At 44.1% G+C, this 25344-nt stretch overlaps 1 protein-coding gene and 1 non-coding gene across 20 annotated transcripts; one reads left to right on the top strand and one right to left on the bottom strand.

Moving 5' to 3' along the window:
• Nucleotides 1-25344, top strand: LOC112894774. Of its 19 annotated transcripts, none has more exons than XR_003229065.1 (7): nucleotides 9109-9500; nucleotides 9610-9815; nucleotides 23178-23289; nucleotides 23793-24049; nucleotides 24150-24215; nucleotides 24551-24599; nucleotides 25002-25344. XR_003229065.1 is itself a non-coding variant. In XM_025962581.1 (4 exons), the coding sequence occupies exons 1-4, from the start codon at nucleotides 23151-23153 to the stop codon at nucleotides 25088-25090; spliced, it is 309 nt and encodes a 102-aa protein (XP_025818366.1). In that variant the 5' UTR covers nucleotides 22083-23150; the 3' UTR covers nucleotides 25091-25344. The 19 variants fall into 19 exon arrangements, 4 of the variants coding, with proteins under 4 accessions (XP_025818366.1, XP_025818368.1, XP_025818369.1 ...); XR_003229056.1 differs by having other exon boundaries at nucleotides 9110-9500; nucleotides 23178-23255; nucleotides 23816-24049; nucleotides 24142-24215; nucleotides 24898-25344; XR_003229054.1 differs by having other exon boundaries at nucleotides 9110-9500; nucleotides 23816-24049; nucleotides 24142-24215; nucleotides 24898-25344.
• LOC112896050 lies at nucleotides 4389-4495 on the bottom strand. The gene has a single exon (XR_003229340.1). It is a non-coding gene; the product is annotated as a small nucleolar RNA R71 (small nucleolar RNA).

Genomic DNA, 25344 nt, shown 5'->3' with positions numbered 1-25344 from the left:
CTTTGGATCCTAAATCGAAGACTTAGATTAGGTGGAGAACAAACTCCTTCATGTGGAAGTGGTGCACCATAGACCACACACTAGCATCCCCTCCACAGACTCCGTAGACCATGACCATTAGTCCATTCGGGCCTCCGTCGCTCACGCCGCGTTGCGCCTCGATCCCGCAAGCCGCCGCCGCTGCTACATCGTAGCTCCTGGCCCTCTTCTTGCTGAATTGCACCACCACATCCCACCAAGCGAGGCCCCCTCTCCTTCCGCCCCCAAAGCAAGGCACCGCCCACCCTGCACCTGCGGCTGTTTCAACCTCCTCTGGAAGCTTTGCTGACTTGCACCACCACATCCCACCAAGCGAGGCCCCCTCTCCTTCCACCCCCAAAACAAGGCACCGCCCACCCTGCACCTGCGGCTGCTTCAGCCTCCTCTGGAAGCTTCGCTCAATACTGCGCGATGGACGAGTCGCTGGCTGCTGCGCTGCCCGCCCATGCTACCTCCGCTCCCATTTCCGCACCACCCTTCCCCTTCCATGCTCGGTCCTACGATGCCCAGCAGCAGCGGTCGACCATGGGAGATCTCATCGCGTCGATGCTGGTTAGATCAGGTCATACCCTCACTTGCGCCATTGCCCAGGTCCGTGTTGCCTGTGATCGTTTGAACCTTCCCTTTTGCTTGCAGTTCGTGCGCTTGTCCAAGGCTGATTTTTATTTTGTGCGTTCATCAAATGATGATGTTGATTTCAGGCGAGAGGGACACCGCTTTTTCCTGCAGAGACATGTCTGAATCCTATGCCCCAGCTGGTTGATGAAATGCCACAACAAGCTAGAGCATCCAACAGATGCTGCACATAATGCTGACTACACATTCGATTGAATACGCCAAAACTACAACTGTAAGAAGGATGTGTACCAATCTGGGTATGGTAGAAAAGATTTGGTTAGTCTAAAAAGGTGAAAATATTTTGTTTGTGCACTCTGAAACTTGCCGGGTTCTAAGTCAAATACATGTGTCAATATATCTTCTCAGCCTCTTCAATCCGGGAAAAGTGGTAATGCTTGTTTGACCAACTGTTTCAAACAACATAACACTTTGATTTTTTTGGTGGTTTAATTGAGTTACAGTTTTATGATCCATAAAGATAATTGACGCAAGATCTTCTCTATGCAAGTTTTTCCAGTATGTATCAGGTGCCCTCAAAGTATGCTAGTTGTCTCTACTCCTAATCTCTACTCCTAAAATGGCTGATTAGGCAACCGGTTGGTCGTGCGATCAAAGCGCACGACGCCTGTGGTCCGCCGTCCAGTGATTCCCACCGTTGGTTGATTAGTGGCGCTGTCAACATTTGATTTGGGCCGTCTATCGGGTTTAAGCCTTGGACGGCCACATCGTCCCGCCACCGGGCGATTCAAGCCGTTCGCGGACCCGCAGGGAGGCATCAGGTGCTGTTGATTAGTGTTGCTTAGGTCAATTCCGAAACTGCCACCTTATCCCTTTGCTCGCGTTTTAGCCGTCAAGTTCCGAAACAATCGGCACGTTTGAATCCTTCTTCCCGACTTCAGACCTCGTGTGCAGGGATACACAAGCGAGGCAGCGCCGCATCGGAGAGGATCTGCTGCCCTGTTTGAACTGGGGTAAGAGACAATTGCGATCAAAGAGGGAGAACACAAGGGCACATAAGGTTAGATCGTGATTTATTTTTTCGACCGTTTACGCATGGGGGATTGATGGCAGGACGATTTTCTGATGCATGTGCTATTTCTTCCTGCCCTTCAGTATGTTGTGCGAAGGGAAACAGAAGCATTTCCACGACGCATCGCAGCATCACAGAGGACCTGCTGCCCTGATTGACCACACGTGAACCTGCAACTGCGGGTGAGGAGGTGCGCTCGGGTTCCCATGGTCAGTCGGTGATCATGTTTTCTTTTCGGTCTCGTTTTGAATGGGGATGAATAGGATGAATTGCAGTGTGCAATGCCCGTGGGCTGAATTGTTGACTGTTCAGATTTTTTTTACTCATTTTTGCAAGGGGATGACTTGCAGTGGTCACCTGATCATTCTTATGGTGCAATTGCCTTTGGTGATCTGAAACCGTTCGTGATTGTAACCCTACTGAAAATCACTCTATAGGCATTATACTTTAGTGGCGGTGCGGCACCCACGACCAGATCAAGTCGCACTGCTGCAGTTGTTGACGCTCGTTACGGACCAGTTTCGACCGTTAATTTGATCAGAAAATTTGAAGAACTAGCATTGCTCACCCGCATATTTATCTAAGAATAATGCCATTTCCACATGTCCCTTGGAAATTAGTCCCACGCAGAAAATTGATTAGAAATGGAGGGAAAACACACCTTTGAATCCAAGGCAAAAAGCATCGACCAATCAGAATGCACCGTTCAACCTCACATGGATCAAAGGGCCCACTAGAGCAAGCAACCGACTTAGGACAGACCCAAGCCACGCTCAGGAGCGACTAGGGCCCACATGTGAATCACCCAGATGAAGCTGAGGTCGGTGCGAGCTCAGCCTGGTTTGGCCGAACTAGGTGGTTTGGCAGAACTAGAACCAACTCCACCGCCTTACCTTTTCGACGTGTCACCTCCCCATTGGCTCCCAAGGTTGGTTCTGCAAAGGTTTAGCTAGTTGCACCGCAAGAGAACGTCATGGGCACACATATAAATATGAGGGGAGGGGCTCCAAATGAAGACACACCTCAAGTTGTTCTCTCTCAAGTTCCTCTCTTGCTTAGTTCTTAGGATAGTGGAGTTTAGGTGAAGCAGCTCTTCTTTCGGTTCCCGAAGTTGCCTAGGTCTTCTTTGGGTTCCCAAAGTTGCCTAGGAGTGTTCTCTATGGGTTTTGCTCTTCCTCTCCTTTGTAATACTCGGAATTCTTTAATAGAGTTATCTTCTAAATTTATATATTCACATAGTTTATATTCTGCGGTGTCAGACATGTATGCTATGATTAGTTTATACTTGTATCTTATGCCTTGAATTTTTAGATGAGTAAATCTAGTGCCACAACAATAGTTTCGGTATTTGTATGTTTGCTCTAGTACGATGTTTGTCCATCCGGAGGGTGGGGGCTCCACGCGGGATACTAGAGTATTGCTCTTTAATGTAGATGTGGTGTCTGGATTAATTAGTGTTGGCGGATGTGGCTCTATCCCATGGTTAGTTGAGGTAGGCGGTAGATGGTGACAGCCCTGTTTGTCCAGTGTAATCCTCCCTTTTCGGGTAGTTGCGGTAGGAGGTCCATAAAATAGCTGAGTGGACTGGTGGCTCCTCTGCCAGTCTTGTGCGGTTCTCCCGGTAGTGCCTGGGAGCCTAGAGCTGAGGATAATCATGTGTATGTGTATGAGTGTATAGTATAAGCTGTATGTTTAGATAGAAGTACATAAGTCCCAAGGTAACTTTCTTGTTCCTTTCTTCCTGCCTAATATTTTTGCTTGAGTTTTAGCTTGACTAACTTGTGTGTCACACTACCTCATTATCCATATATTATCTTACCCCTGTTTATACAATTGAATATCCAAGACAAAATTTATCATCAACTTACCTATTCCATAACCGCCGCCTTCCCTGCGGAAATATTAATACAACACCTAAGATTACTCATGGGTAAAATGCTACAACGGTATTCTGTTCGCTTGCAGATTTATCTGTGATAGAAGAAATACCATACGATGTTTCCTAGCGTCGCCGCCACGGATTAACCGTCCTGGTGATGATACTACGAAATGCCAACAAGTATTTTTGGCGCCGTTGCCAGGGAAGGCACTGGTTAAAAGAATAGATAAAGTTGTTGATTAAATTCTTGATTGATGTTCATTGTTTAAACAGGTTAACTTGGCTTTGTTTTCTCTTTAATGTGAAAATAGGGTAGTGTATGACTGGTTCGATCAGCCACAAAATTTTACTCAGGATCCGGAGTCATTTTGAGGAGAGTTCAACCTGGTGCCATGCCTCCTCAGATATCACTCTCGATAGCCGAAACAGTCATTATTGCTCCATCAACTTCCAACACCATGGCCTAGAAGATGCTCCGTGAATTCTCTACTCCTTCTGCTGATAATGTCCCAGTCGGGCCATCCGTCAACACTGGAGCTGAAAATTTTGAGATCAAGACGGGTCTCATTACGATGGTGCAGGCCAGCCCATTCTATGGTAAGGCCAATGAGGATGCCAGTGCACATCTCCAACAATTCCTAGAACTCTGCAGTACTTTTATCATCAAGGGAGTCACCCAAGATGCAATCTGACTCCGTCTGTTTCCGTTTTCCCTTATGGGAAAGAAAGCAGTGGTTCTACGCCAACAGAAGTGCAGCAGACACCTGGGATAATTGTACCAAGGCATTCCTCGCCAAATTCTTTCCCATAAAGAAAACCAATGCTTTCCGAGGAAGAATTTCTGGATTTCAGCCGGCGTCAAATGAGTCAATAACTGAAGCATGGGAACGGCTTCAAGAGTACATCCTAGTGTGTCCTCACCATGGGATGGATGATTGGCTCATCCTTCAGATTTTCTATAACAGGCTGACTCCAATAGCCCGCGACCACATTGACGCTGCTGCATGTGGTGCTTACTACTCGCTAACCATTGACAGGGCCAAAACTTTAATCGAGAAGATGGTGTCCAACCAAGGTTGGAATGATGAACGTATCCAACCACGCCAGCGGGGCATGCACACCATCAAGGAGATGGACATGATGGCCGCTAAGTTAGACCTCCTCCATAAGAAGATAGAAGAACGTCCCCAAGATAAGGCTCCAACGCAAGCACTTCAAGCCTTAGATGCTCGTATGGCGTGCAAGGTCTGCGGGAACACTAGACATACGGGGAACGACTACCCTGAAACCCATGAAGACATCATATATATGAACAACAACAACGGGTTTCGTCCACAAGGAGGTCAGGGGTGGAATCAGTCGTGCCCCTACTACCAAGGAGGTAATGGTATTTCAAGTTCATTTAATCGTAACCAACCTTTCTTGAGGGATCTTGTCCTAGGCCAAGCAAAACCCAACGAATCATTACAAAAGAAGCTTGCTGCCAATGACAAATCCTTGGAGACCATTCAAGCAAAGATGGATGGCATCTCCTCTGTTGTCAAGAACTAGCTGAGCTTCAACAAAATGCTTGAAACTCAGTTAGCTCAGCTGGCAGCTGCTATCCCTTCTGCTGAAATAGGATAGATCCCGGGGCAACCCGAAGCCTCCTTGGTGAGCGTTAATGCAGTCATCACAAGATGGGGTAAGTCATCATGTGGTACATCTTACTAATCATGCAGAAAGGCTCGCTCACCCAAAGAAAAATTTATGGGGCGAACTAGCAGTAACAATAAAGGAGGATCTCGGAACCCCAATGATGAGTTGCTTGATATTTAACTGCCACTTCGAGCAAGCCCTTTGTGACCTTGGGGTAAACATCAACATCATGCCCAAGGTAACATTCGAAAAGTTATGTTACCCAGCTCTTTTCACTACCTTCATGTGCATGCAGTTGGCCGACTCAATAGTATGATACCCCGAGGGGATAGTCGAGAATCTCCTGGTACGAGTCAAGGATTCATTCAACCTCGCGAACTTTGTAGTCCTTGACATGGAGGGCGACTTGGGAATATCGCTCATTCTCGTGCGACCGTTCCTAAGAGATGCCAAGGCCAGGATAGATGTTGGAACAGGAAAAATTAGTCTCTGCATCAGGCAAAGAACCATGAAGTTCAGGTTTCAAAATAGAAGAGAACAGATGTACCTGATTCATGAGGATCATGAAGGGCAAGGGTTATGGGCAGAGCCGGAACAGTTTGAAGACTGGGAGATACACAGTCTCACGCTCGCGGATCCATCTCCCACACCAACTACGACAACAAAGAAGAACAAGAAGGTGTGGCGAAAGAAGAAGACATCATCATCCTTGACCTCCTCTCCAGGTATGGATGATTGGACCTCGAGTTAAACAGGTATGGAGAGGGTCCTACTCATCAGACCTTAAACTAAGAGCTAGCTTGGGGCAGGTTCTCCACCAAGTGAATTGTATCTTTACTGTTTCCAATAAAATATAAAAGCCATAAAACAACAAAAATATTTTCTTCTGCTTAAATTTCCCTTCCATATGTGCAGTAATGAATGTTCTAGCTTTCCTAATGTTGAAAGGATGAATAATTGCTATACTCTTACTCGTCTATTTTGCTTAAGTCCTAAGCATAGTGTCCCCTGAGTATGATTCTGTTGGCTATTTGAACCTTTTGCCATGAATCTGAAAATCTCGTGGGTTGCACATGCTCCATCCAAGTCTAGGTTGTTGTGAGCATAGATATAGAAGATAGAGCTTTATAATCTCCTCCTAAGTAATACATGATATCTGGAGTCTTTGTTTTCAAAATAAAAGGGAAAGACAAGTTCCTCAATGATGCTACAAGTCCTACTAGAGCCATATGCTATAGACTTTGAAAAAACCCTACACATATGCCACTTGCTATTTCATTGAGCTTTGCCAAATTGTTGTGACCCTAGCAGGATGCTTTTCATATCCTCTCGATCGAGATCACGCACACTTCACATCCACTGTGAAATTCCTACACCGGGAATTAGCATGCTCCATCCATCTACCAAATAAATACTCCATGTGCTATGTGATCTCTCTCCATGAAGATATGGTTACCCCAAATAAAAAGAAAGGCATGCTAAGAAGCATGACCAAAAAAAGAGAGAAGAATAAAGGGGATAGCTATGTCCAAAAAAAAATATAAAGGAGAGAGGAGTCACGCAAAAAGAGGAGTAATCACACCTTCATCAATCCACACACGTGCATATCTTGATCTTGGTTTATGACTTATTTCTCCATGGATCCACTCTTTGTCTTGGCGATATATGAAATGCAGGTATGCTTCATCCATTCCATACCTTAATCCCTACAAAAGCTCTAGATATGAGGAGGCAAAGATTGCCCTGGCAAGGATTCATGCACCCTTGAGCGATCCGAGAGATTCATTCAAGAAACTTGGTCTTATTTTCAAAATTCAAAAGAAAACCTTCAAATGGATTGTTGAACAAAAAGAAGTAGGTATTGCTCTATCGCCCGTTCTAACTTTCAACAGCCCAAGACAAGGAGGAGCTAAGAAGCCCCATAGATGATTAAGGTAACAAGGGTAGGGCACTCATGCCAAACCTACTCAGCCTCAAGGAGATCACCTAAGCTTCGAGACATGGCACAACGACAGGTAATGGGTAACAGTAATTTTCTTATCAACAACCTTAAGTCCTGCTTTGCTCGGGACGAGCAAAGGACAGCTTGGGGGATCTTGTTAATGCTCGTTACGGACCAATTTCGACTGTCAAGTTGATTAGAAAATTGGGAGAACTAGCATTCCTCACCTGCATATTTATCTAAGAATAATACCATTTCCACATGTCCCTTGGAAATTAGTGCTATGCAAGAAATTGAGCAGAAATGGAGGGAAAACACATCCTTGAATCCAAGGTAAAAAGCATCGACCAATCAAAATGCACCGTTCAGCCTCATATGGATCAAAGGGCCCACCAGAGCAGGCAACCTACTTAGGACAGACCTAAGCCACGCTCAGGAGTGACCAGGGCCCACATGTCAATCACCCAGACAAAGCTGAGGTCGGTGGGAGCTCAGCCTGGTTCGGCCAAACCAGAACCAGCTCCACCACCTTACCTCTTCGACGTGTCACCTCCCCATTGGCTCCCAAGGTCGATTCTGTAGAGCTTCAGCTGGTTGCACCGTAGAAGCACCCCATAAGCACACCTATAAATATGAGAGGAGGGGCTCCAAATGAAGACATAACTTAAGTTGCTCTCTCAAGTTGCTCTTTTGCTTAGTCCTTAGGATAGTGGAGTTTAGATGAAGTAGCTCTTTTTTGGGTTCCCGAGATTGCCTTGGAGTGTTCGCTATGGGTTTGCTCTTCCTCTCCTTTGTAATATTCGGAATTCTTTAATAGAGTTATCTTCTAGATTTATATATTAGCATAGTTTATATTCAGCGGTGTCAGACATATATGCTATGATTAGTTTATACTTGTACCATATGGCTTGCATGATTAGACGAGTAAATCTAGTACCACGGCAACGGTTCCTATATTCGTATGTTTGCTCTAGTATGATGTCTGTCCATTTGGAGGGTGGGGGCTCCATGCGGGATACTAAATATCGCTCTTTAATGTAAACGTGGTGTCTGGATTAATTAGTGTTGCAAGATGCAGCTCCATCCCATGGTTAGTTGAGGTTGGCGGCAGTTGTGATAGCCCTGTCTGTCCAGCGTAATTCTCCCCATTTGGGTAGTTGCGGTAGGAGGTCCATAAAATAGCCGAGTGGACTGGTGGCTCCTCTGCCAGCGTGCGGTTCTTCCGGTAGTGCCTGGGAGTCTAGAGCTGAGGATAATCATATATATGTATGAGTGTATAGTATAAGTTTAGATAGAAGTACATAAGTCCAAATGTCACTTTCTTCTTCCTTTCTCCATGCCTAATGTTTTTGCTTAAGTTTTAAGTTTGAGCTTCAGTAACTTGTGTGTCACAGTACCTCGTTAACCATATATTTTATTATCTCTGTTTATACAATTGAATATCCAAGCAAGAATTTATCATCAACTTACCTATTCCATAACTGCCGCCTTCCCTGCGAAAATATAAATATGGTACCTAAGAGTACTCATGGGTAAAATATTACAACGGTATTTCATGCGCTTGCGGATTTATCTGTGACATAAGAAATACCACACGATATTTCGTGGCATCGCCGCTGAGGACAACACTACAAAACGGCAATTGATTATGATGATTAAATTAAGATTCCCTTTGCCTCCTCTATCAATTTTTGCATTTTTTCATTGAAATCCACCACTCGTAGACCATCCTACCATTTCTCCGGCGAAGCTCCGGCCATGCATAGTGGGTACGTTCATGGCGCCACCGTGTGGTGGCCGGCAGCCGGGGTCGAAGGAACAAGATGGAGATAACGACCTTTGATCCTAAATCGACGACTTAAATTAGGCAGAGAACATACCCTTTCTTGTGGACGTGGTGCGCCATAGACCACGCACTAGCATCCCCTCAACAGACTCCGTAGATCATGACCGTTAGTCCATTCGGGCCTCCGTCGCTCACGCCACGTCGCGTCTCGATTCCGCAGGCCGCCGCCGTCGCTGCATCGTAGCTCCTGGCCCTCTTCTTGCAGACTTGCACCACCACATCCCACCAAGCGAAGCCCCCTCTCCTTCCGCCCCCAAAATGAGGCACCGCCCGCCCTGCACCTGCGGCGGCTTCAGCCTCCTCTGGAGGCTTTGCTCAATAGTGCGCGATGGACGCACTGCTGGCTGCTGCACTGCCCGCCCATGCTACCTCCGCTCCCATTTCCGCAGCACCCCTCCCCTTCCATGCTCGGACCTACGATGCCCAGCAGCAGCGGTCGACCATGGGAGCTCTCATCGCGTCGATGCTGGTTAGTTCAGGTCATACGCTCGCTTCCGCCATTGCCCAGGTCCGTGTTGCCTGTGCTCGTTTGAACCTTCCCTGTGCTTGCAGTTCGTGCTCTTGTCCAAGGCTGATTTTTATTTTGTGCGTTCATCTAATGATGATGTTGATTTCAGGCGAGAGGGACACCCCTTTGTTCCTGCAGAGACATGTCTGAATCCTGTGCCCAAGCTGGTTGATGAAATGCCACAACAAGCTAGCATCCAGCAGATGCTGCACATAATGCTGACACACACATTCAATTGAATACGCCAAAACTACAACTGTAAGAAGGATGTGTACCAATCTGGTATGGTAGAAAAGATTTGGTTAGTCTAAAAAGGTCAAAATATTTTGTTTGTTCACTCTGAAACTTGCCAGGTTCTAAGTCAAATATATGTGTCAATATCTTCTCAGCCTCTTCAATCCTGGCAAAGTGGTAATGCTTGTTTGAACAACTGTTTCGAACAACCTAATGCTTCGATTTTTTTGGTGGTTTAATTAAGTTACAGTTTTATGATCCATAAAGATGATTGACACAAGGTCTTCGCTATGCAAGTTTTTCCAGGACGTATCAGGTGCCCCCAAAGTTCGCTAGTTATCTCTACTCCTAATCTCTACTCCTAAAAAGGCTGATTAGGCGACCGGTTGGTCGTGCGATCAAAGCGCAGGACGCCTGTCGTCCCGCCGTCTGGCAATTCCCACCGTTGGTTGATTAGCGGCTGTGTCAACATTTGATTTGGACCGTCTATCGGGTTTAAGCCCTGGACGGCCGCATCATCCCGCCACCGGGCGATTCAGGCCGTCCGCAGACCTGCATTCCTGTAGGCTATATGTAAGTGCAATCAAGCTCTTTATAGGTTTTAGTGTTGATGACCACCTAATTAGGGAACTAAAGAGATTCATCGAGATGACATGCAGGAAATTTAAAAAGGAGGATGATGTACAGGTTGGAGGATTCCCCAAATCAATATGATGGCTATCTTGACTCATGAAGGCTTAATTTATTTTATATTTTGAATATTGAGTTTAAGAAAAGCCGTACTATAAAGAGGGATCCAAGAACAACTGTCCAACTGTTGAACCAAATGCTCAAATCCTGAAAACCACATCCTCATACTCAACCAAAACAGCCAGCAAAATTTCACATCCAGCAGAGTTGTTTTGGTGGGTGCGGCAGTGCCGAACCTTGGTATGGCAGTGCTGCACTTAATGTACCGTTGGGACCAGAGGGGTATAAATTCCCCAACGGTTACAGACCTCGAAAAAAAACAGAGCTCTCCAACGTTCATATTCGCAGAAGACAGAACCAGTGCTCTTCTCTCTCTCCTCCATTGCTCCCAACTCTCCCCCTCAAGCGGATCTTCACATCCAACCAACAAATCTTGAGGGAAAAAGGTAGCAAACTTCGATTGGAGAGCAGATCTACTGATTTCCCCACTCAAAAGAGCATTTGGTTCACATTTGGCCGGCGGTTCTAGGGTTTGTTACTCTTAGAGCTTGCTCCTAGCCGGCTAGGCGTCGCTCTTGTGCTTGCCCCTTCGTGTGACAGACTTAGGAGGTCTGTAACCTTCTCCTGCAGCTAGTAATATCACCCCTCATCTCAAGAGTTCACTCTCTTGACTTGAGAACGAGAAAGGGCCGACCTTTGTGGTGAAGCTCAAGCCTTTTGTGGCAACCTCAACAACGTGGACTTAGGCCAGCCTTTGTGGCGACGCCGAACCACAGGATAAATCTTTGTCTCGCGTGCTGATTTACCTTATTGCTAAGATACTTTCTTGTTCTAGGGTTGAGGCTGATCTATTTATCTACTGTGGTGTTCTCTGTTTTGGTTTCATATATGTGTTGCTGACACCTGCAGGAAATCTAGAAATTAACTCGATCCACTTTTGGTTCATCAGATTTTGAATTCTGTAATTTGTGTTCTGTTGAGCACGGCAGTGCCACACTCGGCACGGCAGTGCCGCACTCTCCTCTAACGAGAATTTGGAGTTGAGTTTTTGCAGGCCTATTCACCCTCCCTCTAGGCCTCTTTACTGGTCCAGTGATCCCACAAGTGGTGTCAGAGCTGCGTTGCTTCGTATACGCTTCACCGCGTGAAGTATGGAGACCGGTGGAGGTTCGAGGAAGACCGGTGGCAAGGAAAAATGAAGTTCGCATGGAGAATGTTGGCAGTAGTAGTGAGTTATCACTATCTACAGCCAGCAACTCCACTCTCAAGGATGCTCCCGAAGGGAACACCACCGATGTTACAAGAAGAAAAGAAAGAAAAGAAAGAAGAGAAGCAAAGCTCAAGAAAAGAGAGGAGCGTGAGCAAGAAAAGAAGTTTCAAGAGAAGCTGAGCCGCAAGGAAGCTAGAAGAATCACAAGAGAAGAAAGAGCCAAGAGAAGAGAAGAAAGGGCCAAGAAGGTCTATGAAGCATCATCAAGTGAACTATCATCTAGTTCGGATGATGTATCATACCATATCTCTAAGGACAGCAAGAAGGGTGAGAAGAAGAAGAAGGATGAGAGCAGTACCAACAAGAACAAATACTCCGCTGTATCCTTCAATTATTCTTCTTGTTTCACTAACCGCAATAAGAAGTCTTTCATTAATGTACCCGCGGGCAAGTTGCCTCATTTCGATGGGACCAACTTTGCCAAGTGGAAGCACTTGATGAGAGCCTATCTTATTGGTCTTCACCCCGGTCTTTGGAAGATTGTGTGCAGTGGTTTTGAAGGACCGGAGGATCCCGAAGCTCCCACAAATGAAGAGCTAGCTGTTGTCCATCTCAACGGCCAAGCCACAAGCATTCTTCTTAGCGCCTTGGATGGAAATGAGTACAACAGAGTGATGAATGTTGATGTTGCAAAACATATTTGGGATACTTTGCATCTAGCACATGAAGGTGTTGATAAAGTGAGAAAAGCAAAGATTGACTTATTGATGGCCAAGCTCAACCGGTTTGTCATTGTTGATGGAGAAGGGCCACAAGAGATGTTTGATAGGTTGATGATTTTGGTGGGCAAGATTAGAGGCTATGGTGGTGATGAGCTTGATGACCACAAGGTAGTGAAGATCATATTAGAAGCTTACTCACCAAGAAATGACACCGTAGTCACCTTGATTAGAGACAAGAAGAAGTTTGAGCACTTCACTCCCAATGATGTGCTTGGAAGACTTTTGACATTTGATATGCAAAGAGAAGAAGCAAATGAGAGAAGAAAGCTTGGTGAGTTGCAAGCAAGGTTGGATAGCATGAAAATCAAAGATGTAGCTCTCAAGGCCAATAAATCAAGCAAACAAAGCTGTTCAAGTAAGGCAAAGGGCAGCAAGCAAACTTCTACTTCTCAGCCCAAGAAAGAGAAGGAAATGCAACAAAACGATGATCCAACTTCCTCCTCAAGTGAAGAAGAAGACCATGGGGCAGATTTCAAGAAGATAGATGATATGGCACTATTCATCAAGAAGTATAACAAAGGGCTGAAATCAAATGGGTACAAGCTCGTGCAAAGAAGGTTCCCAAACAAAAAGAAGCGGACTTGCTATAATTGTGGCAGCACCGAGCACTTCATAGCAAATTGTCCTTATGAGAAGAAAAGCAACAACTACAAGAGGGACAACCATGAAAGCAAGCATGAGCACAAACAAGAGTATAAGAGAAAGAAGAAGCCTATGGGAGAGGCACACATTGGGCATGAATGGGATTCGAGTAAGGAGTCAAGTGAAGAGGATGTGAAGACTGCAACCATAGCTATCCAAAAGCCATCCTCTACATCAAGGCTCTTCAACAATATATCCGATGATGATGACTACCACTCCTCTCACATTTGTCTTATGGCAAAGGGTGAGAAGGTAAAACTGAAAGCCACACCTCCTCCCTCACCATCTCCTGGTGATATCTCTAGTGAACTTAGTGATAGCTCTAGTGAAGATAATGTCTCTAGTGATGAGGAACTAAATGAGATAACTAGAAAACTAGACCCTTCAACTAAAATCTTCATCACTAAAACTTTAGAGGACTTAGAGAGTGTACAAGCTGAGCTAGCAACTAGAGATGATGATCTCTTAGCACAAGAAAAGTTGTACATTGCTTGCAAGGAAGCTCTTGCATTAGAGAGAAGTGAGGTGTCCTCTTTGCGCAAAGCTTTGGCTAATGAGCAAAGAGAACATGCTTTCACAAAGAAGGTAAATATTGCACTCAATGACAAGTATTGTGTCTTAGATGAAAAGCACAAGGACCTTGAGATGCAATATAACCTTCTTTGGGAGAGCACCTCACATCCTTCTAAAGCAAAGGACACCTCTACTGCCTCCACTAGTCAAGATTATGGAAAATGTTATAATATTGATTTGAATGTTTATTCCACTAACCTTGCAAACATGGAGGCAATGAGAAAGGAGATTATTAGGCTCAATGCTATGCTGAACAAAAGTGGCAAAGATGATCAATCAAAGAGGCCAAAATACAAGGATGGAAGATTACCTCACATCAAAAATGGACTTGGTCATGAAAAGGGTAACAAAACCAATGGTCGCAAAGTGATCAACGGTTTTGAGTGTGTTCAGTTCATTAGCAAAGGGAAGATAGGTACAGATAGACCTGCACAGAGTGTGACATAAAAGCCAACCCGAGCAGCACAGCCTGCCAAGCGCAGCAGTGCCGTTGTGAAGGGCGGCAGTGCCACACCCCCAAGAAAGGGGAAGGTCACCTACTCTTCCTTTGCTTATGATAAGCCCAAGAAGCAGGTCTACAAAGTGAAGAATGAGCCCCAGAAGCCGAAGAATACCATCTGGGCCACCCTAAATAGATATTCTTATCAACCGAAGGCTCATGCACATAGACAAAGCTTGAGTTCATGCTTTGTATTGAAGAACAACACCAAGGGGGAGGTGTATGCCAAATATATTGGCAAAGACAGAAATGTTTATACTAACACCTCTATTTGGGTTCCTAAGATTCTTGTTACTAATATGCAAGGCCCCAACAACATTTGGGGATCTAAATCAAGAAACTAAATCTATTTTGTAGGCATACTCCTCCGGTGGATCAAGTTGGGTGCTTGACAGCGGATGTACAAATCATATGACCGGAGAAAGGAGTATGTTCTCATCATATTCCCCAACTACAGATTCTAGTGAGAACATTATTTTTGGTGATAACTCAAAGGGGGATGTGATTGGTCTTGGTAAAGTTGCTATTACACTTGAGCATTCAATTTTTGATGTTTTACATGTTGATTCATGTAGTTACAATTTGTTGTCAGTTTCACAACTTTGTGAGAAAGGCTTCAATTGTCTCTTTACGGATAAGGGTGTGGAAGTCTTTAGTAGCGAGGATTCCTCTATTGTCTTAACAGGTCGCCTCAAGAACAAGCTCTACTTAGTTGATTTCAACAAAAGTAAGCCTAAGCTTGAGACCTGTTTAGTAGCAAAATCTAGCATGGGTTGGTTATGGCATCGCCGACTAGCTCATGTTGGGATGAGAAACTTGGCCAAACTACAAAAGGACAACCACATCCTTAGACTAACCAATGCGGATTTTGACAAAGACAGGATTTGTAGCGCTTGCCAAGCCGGAAAGCAAGTAGGCGTACCTCACCCACCAAAGAGCATCATGACCACCACTCAACCTTTGGAGTTGATTCATATGGATCTTTTTGGACCGGTTGCCTACCTTAGCATCGGGGGTAACAAATATGGATTAGTTATTGTTGATGACTATTCCCGTTTCACTTGGGTATTCTTTGTCTTTGATAAGTGCCAGGTATAAGAGAAGGTGAAGACATTTGCGAGAAGGGCACAAAAGGAATTCGGTCTCCCAATCAAGAAAGTGAGAAGCGACAATGGGACCGAATTTAGAAACACCCAAGTTGAAGAATTTCTTGATGATGAGGGCATCAAGCATGAGTTTTCAACCCCATACACCCCTCAACAAAATGGTGTAGTAGAGAGGAAAAATAGGACACTCATTGACATGGCAAGGACGATGCTTAATGAGTACAAGACGTCGGATATTTTTTGGTATGAAGCAGTCAACATCGCTTGTCATGCCATCAACCGCCTCTACTTACACAAGAAACTGAAGAAGACTTCATATGAACTACTCACCGGTAACAAACCAAAGGTATCATACTTTAGGGTGTTTGGGTGCAAATGCTTCATTCTAAACAAAAGGCCCCGAACCTCTAAGTTTGCACCTAAAGTTGATGAAGGCATTCTTCTTTGTTATGGATCAAATGAGCATGCCTATCGTGTCTTCAACAAAACCTTGGGTAGAGTTGAAGTCACAATAGATGTGACATTTGATGAATCTAACGGCTCTCAAGTAGAGCAAGTTGATTCAAGTGTTGTAGGAAAGGAGGATCCACCATGTGAGGCAATCAAGCAATTGGCCATCGGCATCATTAGGCCACAAGAAGTTCAGGCCACAGATGAGGAGGATCCACAAGCTGTTACTGCACAAGATTTCGCTGACGTACTCGACGACCAAGTGCAGCACACTCCTGCTGGAAATCAGCAGTGTGGCAGTGCCACTCCCTCTACCTCGGCAACAGCTTCACCAACTCGTGCACCACCAACTCAGGGAGTCAATCTTTATCCCATATTTGAAGAAGAAGAAGCGAAGGTGAAGAAGAAGAAGAAGAAGAAGAAGAAGAAGAAGAAGAAGAAGAAGGTGTTGAGCATCCTAAACTACGCCAAACCATTCAACGGGATCACCCTATTGACAACATCATTGGAAGCATCCGAAGGGGAGTGACAACAAGATCACATTTGGCAAGTTTCTGCCAACACTACTCCTTTGTGTCACCCAAGGAACCAACCAAGATTGAAGATTCTCTCAAGGATCCCGATTGGGTCTTGGCAATGCAAGAAGAGCTCAACAACTTTGAGAGAAATCAAGTGTGGAGCTTGGTGGAAAGACCCAAGACCAACATCATCGGCACCAAGTGGGTCTTCCGCAACAAGCAAGATGAGAATGGTGTGGTGATAAGGAACAAGGCAAGATTGGTGGCTCAAGGCTTCACTCAAGTTGAGGGCTTGGACTTTGACGAGACATATGCACCGGTGGCAAGGCTTGAAGCAATCAGGATACTTTTAGCCTTTGCTGCTCATCATGACTTCAAGTTATACTAGATGGATGTCAAAAGTGCATTTCTCAATGGCCCAATTCAAGAATTGGTATATGTGAGGCAGCCACCGGGTTTTGAAGATCCCAAGTTCCCCGACCACATCTTCAAGCTCCATAAGGCGCTCTATGGGCTTAAGCAAGCACCAAGAGCATGGTATGAATGCTTTAAGGATTTCTTACTCAAACAAGGCTTTGAAATAGGCAAAGCTGATCCTACTCTCTTTACACATAAAGTTGGCAATGATTTATTTGTGTGCCAAATATATGTCGATGACATAATATTTGGTAGTACTAATCATGTGTATGTTGAAGAGTTTAGTAGGACTATGACAAAGAGATTTGAGATGTCCATGATGGGTGAACTCAAGTTCTTCCTTGGATTTCAAGTCTAGCAAATGAAGGAAGGGACCTTCATATGCCAAACCAAGTACACCCAAGATATGTTAATGAAGTTTGACATGGTGAATGCAAAGCCAATCAAAACTCCCATGCCAAGCAATGGACATCTTGATCTTGATGAAGAAGGATCACCCGTGGAGACCAAGGTATATCGTTCCATGATAGGCTCTCTACTTTATCTTTGTGCATCTAGGCCCGATATTATGCTTAGTGTGTGCATGTGTGCTAGATTTCAAGCTAACCCGAAAGAGTGCCATTCAACGGCTGTTAAGAGAATCTTGAGATATTTAGTGCACACTCCTAACCTTGGCTTGTGGTATCCCAAGGGCTCCAAGTTTAATCTACTTGGGTATTCGGATTCCGATTACGCCGGTTGCAAAGTAGATAGAAAAAGCACTTCGGAGACTTGTCAATTCCTTGGACGGTCCCTAGTGTCTTGGAGCTCTAAGAAGCAAAATTGTGTAGCCCTTTCCACTGCCGAGGCTGAGTATGTTGCAGCCGGTGCATGCTGTGCTCAACTACTTTGGATGAGGCAAACCTTAAAGGATTTCGGATGTCAATACTCAAAAATCCCGCTCTTGTGTGACAATGAAAGCGCTATCAAACTCGCAAACAATCCAGTAGCACACTCTCGGACCAAACACATTGACATCCGTCATCACTTCTTGAGAGACCACGAACTTAAAGGAGATATCGAAATTCGCCATGTGAGCACCGAAAAGCAACTAGCCGATATCTTCACTAAGCCTCTTGATGAGTCAAGGTTTTGTGCTTTGCGCAGTGAGCTAAATATACTTGATTCTCGTAACGTGGTTTGAATTCCTGCACACCTTCTGATTGATCAACTAGTATGTGTAGGAAAAGAATTTTAAAATAAAACATCATATTGGGTTTCAAAACTAATTGCAAAACTAGCTCCAAGGATCCTGACCATAGCTTGTATTGATTATTTGTTTCTGGTCATGAAATTTGAAGAATATATGTCCATATCTAAGATAAAAAGAGTCACCTAGATAGTAGCTAAAACTGGTCACTTTGGGCTGGTGTAGCGCCGCTCCCTGTGCGGCAGTGCAGCACTTCCGGTTTTCTGTAAAATTCTCCCGTGACTCATCTGCTCTGTGGGGCCTTTATTTATTCTTCCCTATCCACTCTGACCCCACTGTAACTCTTCTTCTCTCTCTCTCTCTTTTCCCCGTCGCTCGTGACCGTGCGCTCTCCCTTCTTTTCGCGCGCCCACGGAGCGACGGCCGCCGCGCGCTCTGCAACTGCATTGCCGCGCCGTCCCTGGGTGTCCTCCTGCTCGTCAGCACCCAAGGGCTAGGGTTCCTGGCCGGACCCCTTCTCTCCTTCCCTCTTCATTCCACGTGGGCAGTCAAGGTGAAACCCTAACCAAATCTGTTTGTGTCCGATCTGTGAAATGTGATATTTTTGCTCTCGGATTTCTGTTTCTAGATACAATGTGGGGCATTTAGAATTGATTTTGGTGGTTTAAATCGAATCAATTTGGTTTTCCATGATTTGGAAGAAAAAGGGGGAGGGCGGCAGTGCTGCCCAAAATAGAACATCAATGTTCTTTGATGATTCAAACAGCATTTAACCCCTCTTTCATCCGCGTCGTTGACAACCAAGTAGATTGGATTTACTCTTTACAAAGTCAAATTTCTTTATTTCCCATGTTTATTCTTTCAAAACTCGTGAGCAAATATCATAATATTTTTAGACTTTGATTCAGAGATTGTAGTAAAGGAAAGATGGAGCATGGTGATGATCAGAGAGGTAAGAGGAAACCAATTAGGAAGCAGCTTGCTCGCAGAGGCAGGGGGAGGGGATCCAGCAGCAGTGCAGCCCCTCGAGAGTCAATTGACAGGGAAACTCACAGGCAGAACATGCATCAGGAGGATTTGCAGCAGCAGATTGGGTACACCATCCCTCCTGAAGGTGATCAAGGCACCCCTTTTCACCTTGCAGATGCCAACATTGGATATATGGTCTTGAGGACAGAAGAATTTAACCTCATCGCTCCAAAGAATGCAGCAAATCATCGTTTTGAAAGCTATTACAGAAAATTCAAGGAAGTGGTAGATGCTAGAGAGATCAATACTTATACAAATCCAAAGAGTCTAGCCGTTGACCATAGATTTTGGGATGGGTTCCATTCCAACTTCTATGCTTCTGTCATCTTCGATAATAAGAAGGGTAAGATTTGCAAGATGCACTATATTGACTGGGTAGCTATGAGAGACAGAAATGAGCCCGAGTTCAATGCTGCAATTAACACTTGTGAGAGATATGACTTGACTAACATCATGGGTTTCAGGTATAATTGGAATGTGGAGATCCTTACTCAGTTTCATTCCACATACTTTTGGAACAGGGATTCAGATGAGATCCACTGGATGACTGATGGCAGACACTACCGTGTTAGCTTTATCACTTTCTGCCAGATTCTTGGTTTTGGGTAGTAGCACAGGATTTACTCCAGGATTCACCAGGATAATCCTTTCAGGGTCAGTGACATTAGTCACTGTTCGAGAGACCCCAGCCAGGCAGATGGCAAGAGGAGTGGTCTGAAAAGCTACTATTATGTCATGAACAACCTTCTGAGGAACACCATTGATCCTAAGGATGGAGTAGCTTCAGATATTTGTGGCTTTGTGAGGAACTTGCTTGCTCGTTTTCCTGATGGTGAGAAATTCAATGTTGGTAGGTTTATTTGGGTGCAGCTGGCTTATGCTATGGATGATGCTAGGAGGAGTTTGCCCTATGCTCCCTACCTTATGTTCATGATTGAGAGGGTTTCTGGTTATATATTTTCTAAGGATGGTTTCCACACCGTCTATAACATTGAGAAGACCCAGTCTTATGCAGCAGCCACAGAGACAGTTGGTGGTACCTCCAGAGGTCGTGAGGACGTTCCCGAGAGTTCTCACTCTAGGTCTCGTTCTAGGAGCAGTGGCAGAGGACTGAGTAGTACTGTCAAGGCCTGGATGAGAGCTATCTTTGGACATTGCTCTTATGCTTCTCAGACAGCCTATGACACCAGGTTGGAGCTCAGAGAGTCAGTCAGAGAGACCAGAGAGCGTACTGGACTTGCACCATTTCCACCTGCTCCTGTCCCACCTCATTTTGAGTTGCCTGACCTTTCTGAGACAGAGCAGAGCAGTGACTCAGGACAGCATTCCAGTGATGGAGGACGTGCATTAATCTCTTCTGATGATGAGTGATTCCTCCTTTCTCTTCTTTTTTTGTTACTTGATGCCAAAGGGGGAGAAAATTAGAGGGGTCAAACCTTTTTAAACCTTTTTCGACGCTGTGTCCCTACTGCAGCTGCGCTTCATGTCAGATCCGATGAGAGTAGATGTTAGGTTGTGAGTTTGAGAGTCGATCAAAACTCTATTTGTGTAATATTGCTACCTATTTGACTCTATCTGTATCGGTTTGTGTGCTGTAGCGTACTTCATATTTACGCTAGAGATATTATCTTTCATATATGTCTTGCTGTGAAATTTTTCATGTTGATCTGACTGATGCAAATAAGTGCGGCAGTGCTGCACTTTTGTTCAGCGGTGCTGCACCCCATTGCAACAGCCAGATCCTGTTATGCTCTGAACTGTCACATGCATCACGTATTGTTATTTTGACACAGTGTTCAGCACCCCACAGCAGGCATGGATGTAGGGGGAGGCCTCAAATCACATCTAAATATATGAACTTTGACATTTATATCAAAATTGGAATTATAATCCAACTCATATATTTAGGGGGAGGCTCCTACATCCATTTCTCGAAAAATTCTCAGTTATAATTTATACCTTTTGTAAGCTCTAATTGGGTTGTCATCAATCACCAAAAAGGGGGAGATTGTAAGTGCAATCAAGCTCTTTGTGGGTTTTGGCGTTGATGACCACCTAATTAGGGAACTAATGAGATTCATCGAGATGACATGCAGGAAATTTAAAAAGGAGGATGATGTACAGGTTGGAGGATTCCCCAAATCAATATGATGGCTATCTTGACTCATGAAAGCTTAATTTATTTTATATTTTGAATATTGAGTTTAAGAAAAGCCGTACTATAAAGAGGGATCCAAGAACAACTGTCCAACTGTTGAACCAAATGCTCAAATCCTGAAAACCACATCCTCATACTCAACCAAAACAGCCAGCAAAATTTCACATCCAGCAGAGTTGTTTTGGTGGGTGCGGCAGTGCCGAACCTTGGTGCGGCAATGCTGCACTTAATGTACCGTTGAGACCAGAGGGGTATAAATTCCCCAACGGTTACAGACCTCGAAAAAAAAAACAGAGCTCTCCAACGTTCATATTCGCAGAAGACAGAACCAATGCTCTTCTCTCTCTCCTCCATTGCTCCCAACTCTCCCCCTCAAGCGGATCTTCACATCCAACCACCAAATCTTGAGGGAAAAAGGCAGCAAACTTCGATTGGAGAGCAGATCTACTGATTTCCCCACTCAAAAGAGCATTTGGTTCACGTTTGGCCGGCGGTACTAGGGTTTGTTACTCTTGGAGCTTGCTCCTAGCTGGCTAGGCGTCGCCCTTGTGCTTGCCCCTTCGTGTGGCAGCCTGGGAGGTCTGTAACCTTCTCTTGCAGCTAGTAATATCACCCCTCATCTCAAGAGTTCACTCTCTTGACTTGAGAACGAGAAAGGGCCGACCTTTGTGGTGAAGCTCAAGCCTTTTGTGGCAACCTCAACAACGTGGACTTAGACCAGCCTTTGTGGCGACGCCGAACCACGGGATAAATCTTTGTCTCGCGTGCTGATTTACCTTATTGCTAAGATACTTTCTTGTTCTAGGTTTGTGGCCGATCTATTTATCTACTGTGGTGTTCTCTGTTTTGGTTCCATATATGTGTTGCTGACACCTGCAGGAAACCTAGAAATTAACTCGATCCACTTTTGGTTCGTCAGATTTTGAATTCTGTAATTTGTGTTCTGTTAAGCACGGCAGTGCCACACTCAGCACGGCAGTGCCGCACTCTTCTCTAACGAGAATTTGGAGTTGAGTTTTTGCAGGCCTATTCACCCCCCCCCCCCCTCTAGGCCTCTTTACTGGTCCAGTGATCCCACACTATACACTGCATTTTACACATAACTGCATATTTTTTCTATCAATGTTCCTTCATTTGTGCTAAAAATAGATAGTGTGCAAAAGTATTTCTTAAAATGTGTAGCGGGCAGGTTTCACGGCAACCATTATTATAGATTAACTGACAGTGTAGTGGACAGGTTTCACTGCTAACATAATTAGTAAACCTTTGCAATTAGAAATCCAAATTTCCAAGTGTTAGTAGGAAAAGCAACACTGTGTTTCTTGGATTGCATCTATTGTAAGCCAATATCAATCCACTTTGCTTTGATGTCCTAAAGTGTTGGACTGCGAAATTAATGCGTGCTACTATTCCTGCCATGAAATATGATGGATATACTTTTGATGATATGACTGATCATATGATGGATATACCTTTGACGAAATGCTTAACCCTCATGTTGTTAGACATACAGTGCTCATCCCATGGGGTGGTTGTTGTCTGATATAATGATGGATGCCTGACAAACATATCAGTTTGCTCAATTTTCACTTTCAATTGTTCTAAAGCAAAGCACCACACCAACCTGACAAAATGGTTTTCAGAAGAACAAGCATATGCAAATGTTATTTGGAATTTGTATTGCTTGCACCATACCAACCTGAAAAAATGGTTTTCAGAAGACAATACATATGCAAATGTCATTTGGAATTTGTATTGCCTTTTGTTAGGTTTAACCCTGTTTCACTAAATCTTTCATTCAGGCCTGAAGAAGGCCATAAAAATAGCTGATTGGCTGAAATAGTGGCCTGATAATTGAGTAATTTTTTTATTTTGAATCGTGCAATGGTTAAAACTGCTTATTTATATTATTTTAAAAATGACTATATGTGTTCTTCTAACCCAAGTGTTATTTCAGGATCAGTATTGAATGTACCGGCGCACATATGATAATATTGTTTAAACCAAGTAGATTGACGCTTATAGAGTAATTTTTTTTGTCCCTTGAAAAAAGCATTGGTTTAAATCGTCGGTGGTGGCGCCATGCCTGATCGCTCCTGCCAAGCGAGGTCGAGGTCATGTGAGTGTCGTGATTGCTCCGCTGTTGAGTTCTAATGGCGATTGCGTTGTGGTGCTTGCAGACTTTCAGGGATGCTGAGGGGCTGTACCATGCCAGTGATTCGGACGAGCAGCTGCTGATCCACATCCCCTTCATGCAGGTGTGCTGAGGCTAGATTGGTGCCCAATTGACAGGTTGATAAGTTGAGTGATTATTGTAGTACTTTCCTAAGTTCATGTTCGTTCTGCAAGGATCTTATGATTTTGTGAATTAATGTTTGCTCCTGATTTAGTTGTGGTCCTGGTGCTACTTGAAACTATGATTTTTTTATTCCTTTACGTTCAGTGTTCAGACTTGCAACGGAGTTGTTTGCTGATGCTTACATTGATGTCAACTTGCATTAGTACTGCCATGTTTCTGTGCATCTTAAGTCACCATTATATCGTCGTCCTGTGCTTTTGAAACAAATGCGCAGGTTGCAGATGCATCTTTTAGAAAAATGTATGTTCCAATTAATTGAATATTTGTCTAGCTACGAGATAGCTAACACCATATTTCATCTAATCCATTCCTGGTATGTAAGATCATTTTGGAGAATCGAAATATGGTATTATATTTTTAGTTGTCATGTTTGAATTTATTAGGATTACAGATTTGTGGTAGAGCTAAAAAGAGACCACATTAACACGCGGTTCAGTTTCTGTTTGTTTTTCTTACCAGATTATTTAGAAGGAGAACAATGTCCTTGAAATGCTTCTTCAATTTTTTCACACACATTAAAGTCCTGTTTTTCACTTATTGGGATGCATCATTGGCATGGATCATAGTTCATGTTCCTAATTACAAGGCAAAGTTTGTGAGTCTGTAGAGACAGCTGCTATATCCTGCATACTGGAAGGAAAACCATTCCTCCTCTGTGGTGTATCTCTTCTTTTTTTTTGCACATCTCAAAATGTAAGTATGTATGTCCAAATGTGTGTCACAAGGATGCAGATCCTCTTGACTGCAACTGTACTAATTTTCTTCTTTGGTTGACATTTGACAAGGAATTCAGTCATGGAAGCTGTCACATACAAGATCAAAGAGGCAATATGTCCACGGCCCTCTGCTTTTTACTCAGGTGAAACTCTTGGTGCAGATGTCTTTGTTTCTTGGCCATGCTTATGCCGTTTTCATTCTTTTCATGGTTCCCCATGTCCAGAAGGTAACTGTGTGTACAAAGGTCCATTACTTGAGGTGATATAAGGGAGTAAATGGTAAGCATGAATAAAGCATTTTTGTTCAGTAGTTCAGGTTTAATTGTTGCTATGTTCCATATCCTTACATTGTCAAATGTGGATTTAGATGTCTGTCATATCACGATGTGTTATATCCTATGAAGCTACCCTACTTTATAAACCGAAAAGCCTACTGCATGTCTAAATAAAAAATTTACCAAATTTGTCAAATTTTCAGCTGTACTGCCAGCGGAGGAGGCGTCCCTCAGCACTGCTGCCATCAGGAGGTGCGCCTTGATATCCTCCTCTCCCATCTCCGTTTGTTGGGTTTGTTCTAGCTCTGCGAGTGGTTCTGTCCCCAACTCGCAGGTTTGAATTTTGTAGCATACTTCTTGATAATTGGGCAGCTTCTACTCTTTACCATGATCTCTGCGTAGTTCTGTGCTCAGCTTCAAATGCTTCTTAAAGTGATACTATATGACTCCACTGCAAATAAAAATATTTTGACTAATGATCGTGGGATGTGTTGTAAAATTGGTTGGACCAAAGAGTTGAGCTGATTGAATTTTTTATTAATGGTCACAGGCTGTCAAATCTTTCCGTTGTCAAATTAGTTGTACCCGAGAGTTGGGTTGATGGCATTCCACATGATAGGCTAATGATAATACTGATCTCGCATGGACTTCTAGGACTTACTGCCAAAGACATGAGAGAAGAATGGTGTAGGGAAGTCAAATTGATGGGAGGAAGAAGAAACATGATACTCTGTCCGATATGAAACTTCCAGAACCGATAAGGTGCAAAATCGATAGGAGGAAGAAACATGTTACAATGACTACAACGCCTTAATTGTATCATGAAAGTAGGTTGAATTGGTACTTACATAAAAGTCAATCAAATTGATTAAAAAAATATTGTATTCACATATTATGGTCTTGGGAGCAGTGTATCTCATATATTGTTGTACCAAGAATATTGTTTCCATGCTCAAACATGAGGTATAGATACAAATGGATCTACACATTGCGTTGA

This window comes from Panicum hallii, chromosome 5, assembly GCF_002211085.1.
Source record: "Panicum hallii strain FIL2 chromosome 5, PHallii_v3.1, whole genome shotgun sequence".
NCBI lineage: Eukaryota > Viridiplantae > Streptophyta > Magnoliopsida > Poales > Poaceae > Panicum > Panicum hallii.
Note: the sequence above shows the minus strand (reverse complement) of the source record. Positions and strands in the feature narration are given on the sequence as shown.